This window comes from Neoarius graeffei, chromosome 28 (assembly GCF_027579695.1).
Source record: "Neoarius graeffei isolate fNeoGra1 chromosome 28, fNeoGra1.pri, whole genome shotgun sequence".
Taxonomy (NCBI): Eukaryota; Metazoa; Chordata; class Actinopteri; order Siluriformes; family Ariidae; genus Neoarius; species Neoarius graeffei.
This window is the reverse complement of record NC_083596.1, coordinates 50,324,930-50,338,489: the sequence shown is the minus strand read 5'-3', so window position 1 is coordinate 50,338,489 and position 13,560 is coordinate 50,324,930. Positions and strand designations below refer to the sequence as shown.

General features: G+C 45.3%; 1 protein-coding gene across 2 annotated transcripts; it reads left to right on the top strand.

The window, feature by feature from the left end:
• The first annotated feature begins 4,091 nt into the window (after nucleotides 1–4,091).
• uprt (uracil phosphoribosyltransferase (FUR1) homolog (S. cerevisiae)) lies at nucleotides 4,092–12,494 on the top strand. 2 transcript variants are annotated; one of them, XM_060912096.1, is made up of 7 exons: nucleotides 4,092–4,519; nucleotides 7,376–7,418; nucleotides 7,782–7,851; nucleotides 8,106–8,168; nucleotides 8,391–8,552; nucleotides 10,209–10,307; nucleotides 10,442–12,494. In XM_060912096.1, exons 1-7 carry the CDS (start codon nucleotides 4,242–4,244, stop codon nucleotides 10,546–10,548), a joined length of 822 nt encoding a protein of 273 aa, XP_060768079.1. In that variant the 5' UTR covers nucleotides 4,092–4,241; the 3' UTR covers nucleotides 10,549–12,494. The 2 variants fall into 2 exon arrangements, with proteins under 2 accessions (XP_060768079.1, XP_060768080.1); XM_060912097.1 differs by lacking the exon at nucleotides 7,376–7,418 and having other exon boundaries at nucleotides 4,253–4,519.
• Nucleotides 12,495–13,560: the final 1,066 nt, after the last annotated feature.

The following is a 13,560-nucleotide window of genomic DNA, read 5'->3' as shown; positions in this document are numbered from 1 at the left end:
TGTTAATGTTATAGTCATGCTGTCTGTTGTTGCCCAAATGAGGATGGGTTCCCTTTTGAGTCTGGTTCCTCTCGAGGTTTCTTCCTCATGTCGTCTGAGGGAGTTTTTCCTTGCCACCGTCGCCACAGGCTTCATCATTGGGGATAGATTAGGGATAAAATTAGCTCATGTTTTGAGTCATTCAAATTCTGCAAAGCTGCTTTGCGACAATGTTTATTGTTAAAAGCGCTATACAGATAAACTTGACTTGAATTATTAAGCAGCAAAGACAAATATTCAATAATATTGATAAGTGATAAGATGATGAATAAAACAGGGTTAGTCAGACTAAATAAAAATGCAGTCAAACTAACAAATAAATAGAAGTAAAACACATGAAAGATTAATATGAAACAGTTGTCACATGAATATGCAGTTGTAAACTAAATGTAAAACAAATTAAAATATCAAAGAAAGACAGTGGAGTTTGAGGACAGTATATCTATCCATCCATCCATCCATCCATCCATCCATCCATCCATTATCTGTGCTTATCCTGTCCTACAGGGTCGCAGGCGAGCTGGAGCCTATCCCAGCTGACTACAGGCGAAAGGCGGGGTTCACCCTGGACAAGTCGCCAGGTCATCACAGGGCTGACACATAGACACAGACAACCATTCACACTCACATTCACACCTACGCTCAATTTAGAGTCACCAGTTAACCTAACCTGCATGTCTTTGGACTGTGGGGGAAACCGGAGCACCCGGAGGAAACCCACGCGGACACGGGGAGAACATGCAAACTCCACACAGAAAGGCCCTCGCCGGCCACGGGGCTCGAACCCAGGACCTTCTTGCTGTGAGGCGACAGTGCTAACCACACCGCCGTGCCGCCCCAAGGACAGTGTATGAAAACATAAATACAGAATATTATTTGTGTTTATACAAAATATACATGTAAAAATTTAAAATAAAGATCAAATAAATGATAAAAAAGTGTGTCATATTAAAATGAATTTTTATTAATTAACTGATTGATTGATTGATTGATTGATTGATTGATTGATTGATTAGGACCCAGAACAACTGTCAGACTCCATATTAAACCCACAGTGATTTATTCGTTCTTGATCTTCTGACATCAGATTAAAGAATCCGAGTGTTATGAAGTGGTTAAGACGAGACTTTTCGGGTGAATTTATTTGCAGACAGCACTGCTGTCTCTCAGCTCTGACTCTTTCGAGAGCTCTGTCGATGTTACCTCGACTACATCAGGGTTGCGTCGCTGATTTCAGTCGCTTGCTCCTGTGTGCTGGAACAGCAGCTGGAACTCCACTTCAGAGTCCAGTGAGAAAACCTCTGGTTCTCTGAGCCTTATGGTTTCTGTCTCTACCAACGTTGGTTTCGCCCACCATCAGGCTGTTTACTCAAAGATTAGTTTTGTAAAGTTTGTATCCTCATGGTTTCTCAGAAGGGCGAAAAAATGAGAAGAGTAATTCTGTTTTATGATTTATGTAAAGAAAAGAAAAGAAAAATGTTTGTAAAATATTGATGTGTCCTGCAGCAAGATGGCAATCTGAAGGCAACAAATCAAAGTCACTTCCAATCAAGGATCTGGTCTTCCCAGGCAGGCAGTCTCCTGTCCCAGTACTAACCAGCTCTTTGAGGCATATGGGTGCAGCATCAATCTCCGTTTCCATAGCCCTCGGCCTCTCGCCTATACAGCTAGGGTTACAGTGGGGGGGTCCTTCTGGTAACCGCGAGAGTTTGACTTCCCAACTCACATCTGTGTTGCAGCGTGCCTTGCCAGATGGCGGTAGGTACCATTTTTATGATGGTCTTTGGTATGACCTGACCGTGAGTAGAACTTGCGATCTCTCAGTCGAGAGGCAGACATGCTAACCACTAGGCCAACTCGCAGTCGAGCCGAAGGCAACATTAGCAGAAATGTCACCACAGGTGCTGTAAGTGGTTAGCACTGTCGCCTCATAGCAAGAAGGTTCTGGGTTCAAGCCCAGTGACTGATGGGGACTTTTCTCCATGGAGTTTGCATGTTCTCCTCATCTCCAGGTGCTCCGGTTTCCCCCACAGTCCAAAGACATGCAGTTAGGGTAACATGGGATGGCCTTGGGCTGAAGTGCCCAAGAGTGGCGGCGCGCATGTATGTAGCAGCTTTGCGCTCCTATGATGAATTAAATTTCGTTGTGCAGTGACAATGAAGGCATTCTATTAAAAAATACCAGAACAAAAGCAGGAAGTCTGAGTTTTTGCATCATTCTCTTAAATAAAATGATGGCACCACAACACAATAGATATCTTGTTGGGGAAATAACGTTTTTCTTTAGTTTCGAACATAAAATCAGATTTTTTTTCTCCCTCAACAGATAAGCTCAGAAGATGGCATAAGGAGCTCTCCTCTGATTGGTTTGTTGCTTCATCAGCTTCTTTCTTATGGGTTGAACTCTCTAATGGCTCGTCTTTTCATTGGTCCAAACTGCTCGATTTGGCTCTAATAGGTCCATGAGCTCTCCTCTCATTGATCAGACTAACAAAGAGCTCTTCTCTCGTTGGTCAGATCAACACACAGCTCTCCTCTCATTGGTCACGTGAATGAACAGCTTTGTTCTTACTGGTCAGACTAAGGAAGTACTCTCCTGTCATTGGTCACATGAACGGATCTCTTCTCACATTAACAACCAGGTCTCCTCTCATCAATGAAGAGCTCTTTTCTCATTGGTTCGGTCCATGAGGAGATTCATGAGGACTGATAAACCAAAACATACAGGTGATTTCAGGAAAAGTTCAAAAGTGTTGGATCAGCAGTGTGCAGTGTTGGATCATCAGTATGCAGTGTTGGATCAGTGTTGGATGCAGTGTTGGATCAGCAGTGTGCAGTGTTGGATCAGTGTTGGATCAGCAGTATCAGCAGTGTGCAGTGTTGGATCATCAGTGTTGGATCAGTGTTGGATCAGTAGTGTTGGATCAGCAGTGTTGGGTCAGTGTTGGATCATCAGTGTTGGATCATCAGTGTTGGATCAGCAGTGTGCAGTGTTGGATCAGCAGTGTTGGGTCAGTGTTGGATCAGCAGTGTGCAGTGTTGGATCAGCAGTGTGCAGTGTTGGATCAGTGTTGGATCAGCAGTGTGCAGTGTTGGGTCAGTGTTGGGTCAGTGTTAGATCAGCAGTGTTGGATCAGTGTTGGATCAGCAGTGTTGGATCAGTGTTGGATCAGCAGTGTGCAGTGTTGGATCAGTGTTGGATCAGCAGTGTTGGATCAGCAGTGTGCAGTGTTGGATCAGCAGTGTTGGGTCAGTGTTGGATCAGCAGTGTTGGATCAGTGTTGGATCATCAGTGTTGGATCAGCAGTGTGCAGTGTTGGATTAGCAGTGTTGGATCAATGTTGGATCAGCAGTGTTGGGTCAGTGTTGGATCAGCAGTGTGCAGTGTTGGATCAGCTGTGTGCAGTGTTGGATCAGCCGTGTTGGATCAGTGTTGGATCAGCAGTGTGCAGTGTTAGATCAGCAGTGTTGGCTCAGCAGTGTGCAGTGTTGGATCAGCAGTGTTGGATCAGGAGTGTGCAGTGTTGGATCAGTGTTGGATCAGCAGTGTGCAGTGTTGGATCAGCAGTGTTGGATCAGCAGTGTGCAGTGTTGGATCAGCAGTGTTGGATCAGCAGTGTGCAGTGTTGGATCAGCAGTGTTGGATCAGGAGTGTGCAGTGTTGGATCAGTGTTGGATCAGCAGTGTGCAGTGTTGGATCAGCAGTGTTGGATCAGCAGTGTGCAGTGTTGGATCAGTGTTGGATCAGCAGTGTGCAGTGTTGGATCAGCAGTGTGCAGTGTTGGATCAGCAGTGTTGGATCAGCAGTGTGCAGTGTTGGATCAGCAGTGTTGGATCAGCAGTGTGCAGTGTTGGGTCAGTGTTGGATCAGCAGTGTTGGATCAGCAGTGTGCTGTTCGGTGTTTGACGCCTTCATCATTCTCAAACTGTCCCTTTAAACGTCCCGCCTCTTCTGACACCGAGTCGCTGACTGACAAGCCATTCAACCTATCAGCGCTCAGCCCTGCCGTGACGTCACGTCCTGTTGGTCTGTTTTGGTTCCTGAATGAAACGTCATTTACGGATGAGTCGGTGAGAAATGGCGAGTGAGCAGAATCGGGAAGCGTGAGCCGCGTCTCCGGAAGCTCAGCGAGGCGCGCGCGGTTTCGGCTCCGGTGCAGATATATATTTACCTTTATATTTTATTTCGGAGCTTCGTTTCTATGGAAACGGGTTGTGTGGAGAACGGGATGCTGTGTCAGAGGCAGGTGGTGAACAGCGAGAGGCGCGAGCTCGAGCACGCGGCCAAGCAGGTCCGCTTCGCGGGGAAATGCAGCAGCAGCAGCAGCAGCGCGAGCGCAGCGCGAGCAGGAGAACCGGCGGCTGCGAGCGTGCCGGGAGCCCCGCCCAGCTGCGACACCGCCAGACAGATCGGACCGCAGCTCAAACTGCTGCCTTTAAACGACCAAATCCGAGAGCTGCAGACCATCATCCGGGACAAGTGAGTGCGCGCGACCGTTACTTTCACTCCAGTAACGTTAGCTAAGCGGCTAGTTCCGGTGAGGTGAGTGAGTAAACCGTGTGAGACGGCTGTCCTGATTACCGAACCGCGCCACAGCAGGGGCCCGAGGGGACTCTGGGGAGACTGTGAGGAGACTGAGACTCTGAGGGGATTCTGGGGAGACTGTGAGGAGACAGAGACTCTGAGGGGATTCTGGGGAGACTCTGAGGGGATTCTGGGGAGACTGTGAGGGGATTCTGGGGAGACTGTGAGGGGATTCTGGGGAGACTGTGAGGGGATTCTGGGGAGACTGTGAGGGGATTCTGGGGAGACTCTGAGGGGATTCTGGGGAGACTGTGAGGAGACAGAGACTCTGAGGGGATTCTGGGGAGACTCTGAGGGGATTCTGGGGAGACTGTGAGGAGACAGAGACTGTGAGGGGATTCTGGGGAGACTGTGAGGGGATTCTGGGGAGACTCTGAGGGGATTCTGGGGAGACTCTGAGGGGATTCTGGGGAGACTGTGAGGAGACAGAGACTCTGAGGGGATTCTGGGGAGACTGTGAGGAGACAGAGACTCTGAGGGGATTCTGGGGAGACTCTGAGGGGATTCTGGGGAGACTCTGAGGGGATTCTGGGGAGACTGTGAGGAGACAGAGACTGTGAGGGGATTCTGGGGAGACTGTGAGGGGATTCTGGGGAGACTGTGAGGGGATTCTGGGGAGACTCTGAGGGGATTCTGGGGAGACTGTGAGGAGACAGAGACTCTGAGGGGATTCTGGGGAGACTGTGAGGAGACAGAGACTCTGAGGGGACTCTGGGGAGACTGTGAGGGGATTCTGGGGAGACTCTGAGGGGATTCTGGGGAGACTGTGAGGAGACTGAGACTCTGTGGGGACTCTGGGGAGACAGAGACTCTGAGGGGATTCTGGGGAGACTCTGAGGGGATTCTGAGGGGATTCTGGGGAGACTCTGAGGGGATTCTGGGGAGGGGGAGACTCTGAGGGGACTCTGGGGAGACTCAGGGCAGAGCTGACGGACTGCAGGCTGAGTGGTTATATCACGAGTGGAAGCGGTACCTATCGCAATATTATCAACTGATACTATACCGATATCACCATGTTTACAGAACGCTGTATCATGCTAATGAGGTGTCGTAAAGATGATATGACCTGAAGTAAAAATTGTCAGATGGCGAGTAGTTTTCCTTCCAAAAGCAGTGATTCAGTAACTTCCGGTTTTTAACGTCATCATTTTGTGATATTAACCAATATGCCATATTATTATCCATACAGGACACTTTTTCAACGGAATAAAAACGTGTTCTATTCCCTTCTAGTGAGTTTCATTCATTTAGTTTGGTAGCATGCAATATTGTTAGCATATCGCTTGTCCTATGTCTATTATGTCACTCTACCCAGTGGAGAACGAGCGTTGAATACGGTTTACAATATTGCGCGGTTCTCAAGGCAACATGGCATCACGTATCGGAGATGTAAAACTTCCGCACTAATGAGTTACAATTTTTAAACAAACATGGTGGCCTGGTTTGCGTCATTGAAAAAAATACAGATTTTGAGAGAATTTTGAAAGACACGTTGAACACCTGAAAGGAGTATGTATGTAGTATAATAATAATAATAATAATAATAGCTTTTTTTCATGGTCTGTCAGATATATTCCATTCAGCTACTCGTCTTCAACTCATTCAGTGTCATGCTAGCTAGTGCATAATCCAATATATAAATATATATTACATAGACACGAGTGTGTTACTGGGAAATTCGCCACTCGTATTTTTCATCCGAGCTCCATCCGGGACACGGAGAACCAAAACCGGGACATAAATCTCTATCTGTCACTCGTGAGGAAATCGATGAATTGTTTTGATAAATTTGGGTACTTTTTGTTTGTGAATGTGTCGATTATAATAAAAAGAAAATCACACGTTGGCTTGAAGAGGTGAAGTTTATCTTCTCGTGTTGAAAAACTCGCATTTTTCATACGAGACCCATCGCAGATCTGAGTGACGTATTTAAATAATATTGGTTGGCTTTTTTTCGTGGTCTCTCAGATATATTCCATTCAGCGAGCATGATACTGAACGAGTCGAAGACGAGGAGCTGAATGGAATATATCTGATAGACCACGAAAAAAGACCAGCCAATATTATTATTATTATTGACATTCCTTTCGGGTGTTCAACGCGTCTTTCTCTTTCAAAATTCTCTCAATCTTTTGTATTTTTGTAATGAAGCAAATATGGCGGCCATGTTTTGTTTACAAATTGTCAGTCGCTCGCTAGCATGAAAGTTTTACGTCTCTGGAATGTGACGTCATGTCTTGACAACTGTGCAATATTGTAAACTATATTCAACCCTGGGGCGGCACGGTGGTGTAGTGGTTAGCGCTGTCGCCTCACAGCAAGAAGGTCCGGGTTCGAGCCCCGTGGCCGGCGAGGGCCTTTCTGTGCGGAGTTTGCATGTTGTCCGCGTGGGTTTCCTCCGGGTGCTCCAGTTTCCCCCACAGTCCAAAGACATGCAGGTTAGGTTAACTGGTGACTCTAAATTGAGCGTAGGTGTGAATGGTTGTCTGTGTCTATGTGTCAGCCCTGTGATGACCTGGCGACTTGTCCAGGGTGTACCCCGCCTTTCGCCCGTAGTCAGCTGGGATAGGATCCAGCTCGCCTGCGACCCTGTAGAACAGGATAAAGCGGCTAGAGATAATGAGATGAGATATTCAACGCTCATTCTCCATTGGGTAGAGTGACGTAATCCATGTAGGATAAGCGATACGCTAACAACTTAAACGTGAAGGTGCATATCATGTTATTTATGCACTCTGCTGTCTCTCTCAGGTCCACCAGTCGAGGGGATTTTGTGTTTTCTGCTGACAGATTGGTAAGGACCATGTGGTTGTTTATTATCATGTAATTACAAAGCATTATATCACTTCAAATGGTCAACAAGGGGTGGGGCTTACTTAAGTTCAATTTGACATGACATCACGACTCGCACGTTGAGTGCGAACCACAAGAATAGAATAGAATATATAATTCCACAATATAATACCAGCGATCAGAAGTTATGGACCACGCTACACGGTTCCACAGCGGAGGGGATGGACGGAGTGTGTCAGGTGTTAATTTGTTTCCTCATTCCGAGTTTCCTAAAATGACTGACTCATGAGGTAGATCAGCTGATCCAGAATGAGCCGCTGATTGGCTGATTGATTTTTGTGTGTGTGTGTGTGTGTGTGTGTAGATCAGACTGGTGGTTGAAGAGGGACTCAATCAGCTTCCGTACAGTGAGTGCACTGTGATCACACCCACAGGTGAACACACCACTCTGTCTCACACACACACTACAGTATTAAACAATGACCTGCTCGCTCGCTAACGTTAGACCACGGCACTACGAAATGCGATACACTCCCACACAGTATGCTCTTCACCTCTTTATTTAACACACTCCTGCTTCTTCATGTAGCGTTTCATTACAGATTTATACCACAAGGATATAAACACTTCACACACTGCTTCGCACTTCCTGAAGGGTGTGGTGTTTGTGATCTTGCTCTGTGTTCAGGTCACAAGTATGAGGGGGTGAAGTTTGAGAAGGGAAACTGTGGTGTGAGCATCATGCGCAGTGGTGAGTTAGTGAGCGAGAACTGCATCAACACACACACACACACACACACACACACCCACGCACAACGCTGTCCAGCTGCAGATGTTTTCAAACAGCTGGAGTTATGAATATGACTGAACCCTGGGTCAAACACTGATTTAAAGGTAACATGCTGTGTACTGAATAATGTGTGAGAAGTTTGTCAGTGACCTCAGACTAAAGTGTGTGTGTGTGTGTGTGTAGGCGAGGCGATGGAGCAGGGTCTGAGAGACTGCTGTAGGTCAATCCGCATCGGAAAGATTCTCATCCAGAGCGATGAGGAGACTCAGAAAGCCAAAGTTTTCTACGCCAAGTTTCCTCCTGACATCAGCCGCAGGAAGGTGCTGCTCATGTACCCCATACTGAGTGAGTATTAATCCCAGGGATCAGCTGAGATCACGCCGAGTTTAACTCCAAGATCATCAGTTAGGATTTAACCCAGAGATCAGCTCTGACTGGTTCGTGTGTGATTAGTATTCCCCTGATGATTGGCTGTGGTTGGTCAGTGAGTGTTTCAGCTGTAATCAGTATTTAAAATGGACAGACCCTCCAGGATTTCGCGATGTTGAGATTTGCAACTTCAACACAAATTCAACCAATCCCCGCGAATTCAGGGCGGTGTTGCAATTATATCCAATCACCACAACTTTCCCGCAAATTTGACCAATCGTTGGCGTCGTCTTGAGGTGACGTCGACAAACTACCTTCCGCCTTACTTCCGTGTATACGTTCAAGAGAAGCAGCATGTGCGCAGTGTTGCCAGATTGGGCGGTTTTAAGTGCACTTTGGCGGGTTTTGAACATATTTTTGGCTGGAAAACGTCAGCAGTATCTGGCAACATTGCATGTGTGAGTCAGTGTTTCTGTAGGCTTAAATTCTGTTACTGAAAGTGTGTTATGTTTACAGTGAAGGACTGTGCGCACTTTACATTATTTTTTACTTAATACAGGAAATTAATGGATGCCAACATTTTTGACAAAATGGTATTTTATTTTCCATTGTCTAGGCAGCTTCAGCATCATACTGTGAGATTCTGTTCAAGTTGTTTTTTTCTTCTATGAAGCCTGAGCCATTTATTTTATTAGTTTATAATTATTGTTTAATTTAGTCTTCAGGAGAGACTGCCTGCACACAGTACTAGTATTAATAGTTTTTTCTTACATGAAAGCTGAGGCATTTATATTATATTTTAAGGTAACTTCATGTTGTGCTGTGAGGTTCTCTGCACTTTAACTTTTGAACCAACAGGTGCATTTGGATAAGTAAAGCCTATTTTTCTGCATTTTTGTAGTCCTGGTAATCTTTTATATTGGTAAAGTTGTTTATAGGACCATTTCTCAGTGTCTTTTTGTTTTTTTAATCAATAGTTTTTCAGTAATAACTTAATATTTAACATATCACTCAATTTTAATCACAAAAAGAGAAAATCGCAACTTTCACTTCCTCCCGCAATGTAATCGCAACAAAACCTAAAAAACACCGCAACTTTCATTGCAATTTTTTGGAAAACCCCCGCAACATCAGACATTTTAGCCCGCAACGATCACAAAAAAGGCCTGTGGAATCCTGGGGGGACTGAATGGAGGAGTATCCAGGATCGGTGAGGATTTATCCCAGCCCTTCCAGTTTGAGTGTTTAAACCATCAGCCGTGATCAGCGAGACTCAAATATAATAAAGCATCAGCTGCCGGTGTGGATTCAGTATTTAATCTCATCCTCCGCTGTGATCGGTCTGTAAACAACGAACAACTTGTAACCACAGAGTAAACCAATCCAAACTGAGCGTCAGGTCATCTTTAACAAATCAGCCTCCGAAGTTTCATCTGCACTCCTTTTCCATCCAGCCAGTCAAAGATGGACGTCAAAACAGGAAGTGAGCTCAGCTGTTATTTCCGTCATGGCTTCACGAACACCTTTGAATTCATATTTATTTATTTTTTGTATTTAATCCAACACTGGGTGAAGAACGCAGCTGCATGTATGAGTTTTATCGTGCGTGTGTTTTTTTGTTGCCCCCCTCAGGTACAGGTAACACAGTGATTGAGGCAGTGAGGGTGTTAAAGGAACATGGCCTCCAAGCCAAACACATCATCCTGCTGAGTCTTTTCTCCACACCACATGGTAACTCTCTCTCTCTCTCTCTGGCAGAGCTGCATTCTTAACCGAAACGTTCCATTAGAGCTTTTTGATTATTAGTGAACGTATAATGTTTATGTACCACACAGAGAACATTCACCATGTGTGTGTGTGTGTAGGTGCTAAATCCATAGTAACAGAGTTTCCTGACATCACAATCCTGACAACCGAGGTTCACGCTGTTGCTCCAACACACTTCGGCCAGAGATACTTCGGCACAGACTGACTGACGCACGCAACCCGAAGGCTCCTGCTCCGCTGACCCGTCACAGGAAGTCCAGTAATATTTCTGATTTGGTCCATTTCCAGTGTTTCTGAAACGTACTTGCTTTAGTATTCTCACTGTGTTCAGCCTGACATCACGGACCGTACACACAACGGACAACGTGTGGGTGGAGCGTTTGTAGTCGAACAGAACATCTGATGCCCTGCCCACATTTGTCACAGACACGCCTTCTTCTTCACGCTAAGACGGTGCTCAGTGACTCGGCCCGTCTACAGATATTTCCTCTGCGTTCTCGCCTTCTGTCTTCACAAAAACACGATTCGGTTCACTGACAGCAAAGCTTTTTAAAAATTGCGGTTTTACGTACGTTTTGCCAGGACTCGGTTTATCAGCCGCTGTCCGAGTTGTTACTGAATGCGATAGGCGCTGTACCGCACCTCACCTCACCGCGAATACTTTGGATTCATCACATGACTCACGAGTTGTTTGACAAGACAGTTTGATGTACAGCACTTTATTTTTTCGAACAGCATTTGCATGAATGGAATTGTTTTTACAAAAAAATGACGCGTGTATGGACGCTAGAGTCCTTTCAGAAAACAGCGTTCTCATGGATGCTAATGTTTTTTTTTTTTTTTCAGAAAACAGCATTTAAAAAAAAAAAAGTGTTGACGTGAATAAAATTGATTTTGTAAAACGCTGTTAGCGAAGACTGAAGTGGGAGAGACACGAAGCACAGCTGCTGCTCATCCAGCATGGAGAGCGCTGTTACTTTACTTTAAACTGCATACAGTGGCAAGAAAAAGTAAGTGAACCCTTTGGAATGACCTGCATTTCTGTATTTTTAAATACGGTCTGATCTTCATCCATGTTTACAATAAAAGTTTTAACTAATAACACCCAAACAGTTAATCGTTCACATCTTTACTGAACACAGCCATTATACATGCACAGTGCTGTTGGGAAAAGTAAACGAACCCTTAGGTTTAGTTCCTGGTGGCAGTAATGACCTCAAACAAGTGCTGCTGGGAGTTGTGGATCAGAGCTGCACACCGTTCAGAAGGAATTTTGGTCCGTTCTTCCTGACGGAACGTTTTCAGCTTGGCTGTATTATCAGGATGTCGGGTTAAAGTCTGAGCTCTGACTGGGCCACTTTCCGAGGCAGAAAATCATGATGCTCCCACCACCATGCTGCTTTTTTTTTTTTTTTAAATGCCATAGGTCGTGCTCGGTGTTCTTCCAGTATTATTTTGGAGAGCAGCGGTTTCCTCCATGGTGTCCTGCGTATGTTTGACTCATGAACAGAGATATCAACGAGTCCCAATGGTTCCTTCAAGCCTTTAGCTCTTACTCTCAGGTTCTTTACTTCATTGAGGATTCTGCGTTTGGAGTAACCTCGGCCAGACGCCCACTTCTACGGAGAACAGCCACACTACTAAATTGTCGTCTCGTTTGGCTGAGCGTGGACTGATGAATATCGAGACTGCTTCGTAAACCTTTCCAGCACATCAGGACTTATTGATCTGACAGTTTCTGACGTCTCATTTTTGCAAGGCTTCGTTCACATCAGCAGATAGATGCTTCTCGTGAATAGCAAACTCTAAATGTTTTGGTGTCAGAGTCTCAAAAATAACCCACATCTCCTGTTTCTTTGCACTGACAAATCTGGATGTGGGCGGGGCTAAACATTGTACTTCAGCCTTCCACCCCAGGGCATCCGATTACGATTTTGGCTTCAGTTGCCACGTCCGTCTTGTGTACGGTCCGTGTTCAGAACACGCCTTTGCCGTTCTAGAAAATTCTGCCGTGTTCTAGAGTTTAAAGGACACATTCCAGCTTTGATACTCGGCTCATCCACTGGATTATTCCTCCACGTTCTGCTGAATCAGTGCTGATGATATATATATATTATATATGAAAAAAATTAATAAATATTTTGTACTGAAGAGGCTTGTTTTTATTTCCATGAGATTTTGTGTGTGATGTCACAGAGGAGGAGTCTCTGCTAGGGTCAGATCTGAAACATTCTACGACTTGCTACTGCCTTGAAAATAAGCAGAGCTTTAGTGATGCCAACACACACACACACCAGATTTAGTACTTTTTCCACTGAGCTTTCAAGTTCAGGTCGTGCACATGAATTCATGAGCTTCACTGAGGAGCCTGATGTCCTTTTCCGAGCTTGCTGTGATATTAAAGGGAAAGTCTAACGTGTTTGTATTTAATTTCTGTTCAACACATCTGTAATGTGCGAGAGAGAGGAAGATGCATGTTTCCCTGCACGGCAAACCCCAGAAAGCCAGTTTCCTCCAAATCCCCTGGAATGGAAGTCTAAGGGCAGATGCTGAACATTTAATAAACATGACGTTAACATTTTCAGAAATTCTTCCTGGATATAAATGAAGCTGTAAATCTAGAATTTGAATGCAGAGATGCCTACTAGTACGGAAAAGTTACGTAAACACGATGTTACGGCAAGCAGTGTTATTCTGTACGGAATTATTATAAAGTCTTAAATTCCAGTGAGTTGTTTTTAAATGTCCAAGCGACTTTTTCAATCCATGCGCGATTCACGGCTACTTATTTTTACGACAACCACACATTTGTTCGCACTATTTTCGCTCGACATCACACACGCATGGTGCTGCTTCTCAATAGTGGAAATGAAACGCTCAGTATCGGGACAGGTGTTCCTCCCACGATATACGGTAGAATGGCCGTGCGTTACACCCAGTCAAAAGGGCAATGGATACGCGCACTGCAAACTGTGTAGAACTGACATTAACATCACTCATGGTGGTCGCGATGACTGCACACGGCATGTCAACTACAAAAAAAAAAAAAAAACATATGGAGTATGCTGAAATGGCGAGTCAGGCGGAAAGTAAATCTGGGGGTATCCAGCAGTTTTTTACGAAATCTGTGGATGAAAAGACACGGAACGTGACACGTGCTGAAGCGGTGATGGTTGACCTGTGCTTGGAGTTGAACTTGCCGATTAGTGCCATGAAA

Coding starts and splice junctions, on each gene's coding strand:
- uprt (XM_060912096.1), top strand. CDS start 4,242: ATGGAAACGGGTTGTGTGGAGAACGGGATGCTGTGTCAGAGGCAGGTG. Junction 7,419..7,781: donor TGTTTTCTGCTGACAGATTG/GTAAGGACCATG, acceptor GTGTGTGTGTAG/ATCAGACTGGTGGTTGAAGA. Junction 8,553..10,208: donor GCTCATGTACCCCATACTGA/GTGAGTATTAAT, acceptor TGCCCCCCTCAG/GTACAGGTAACACAGTGATT.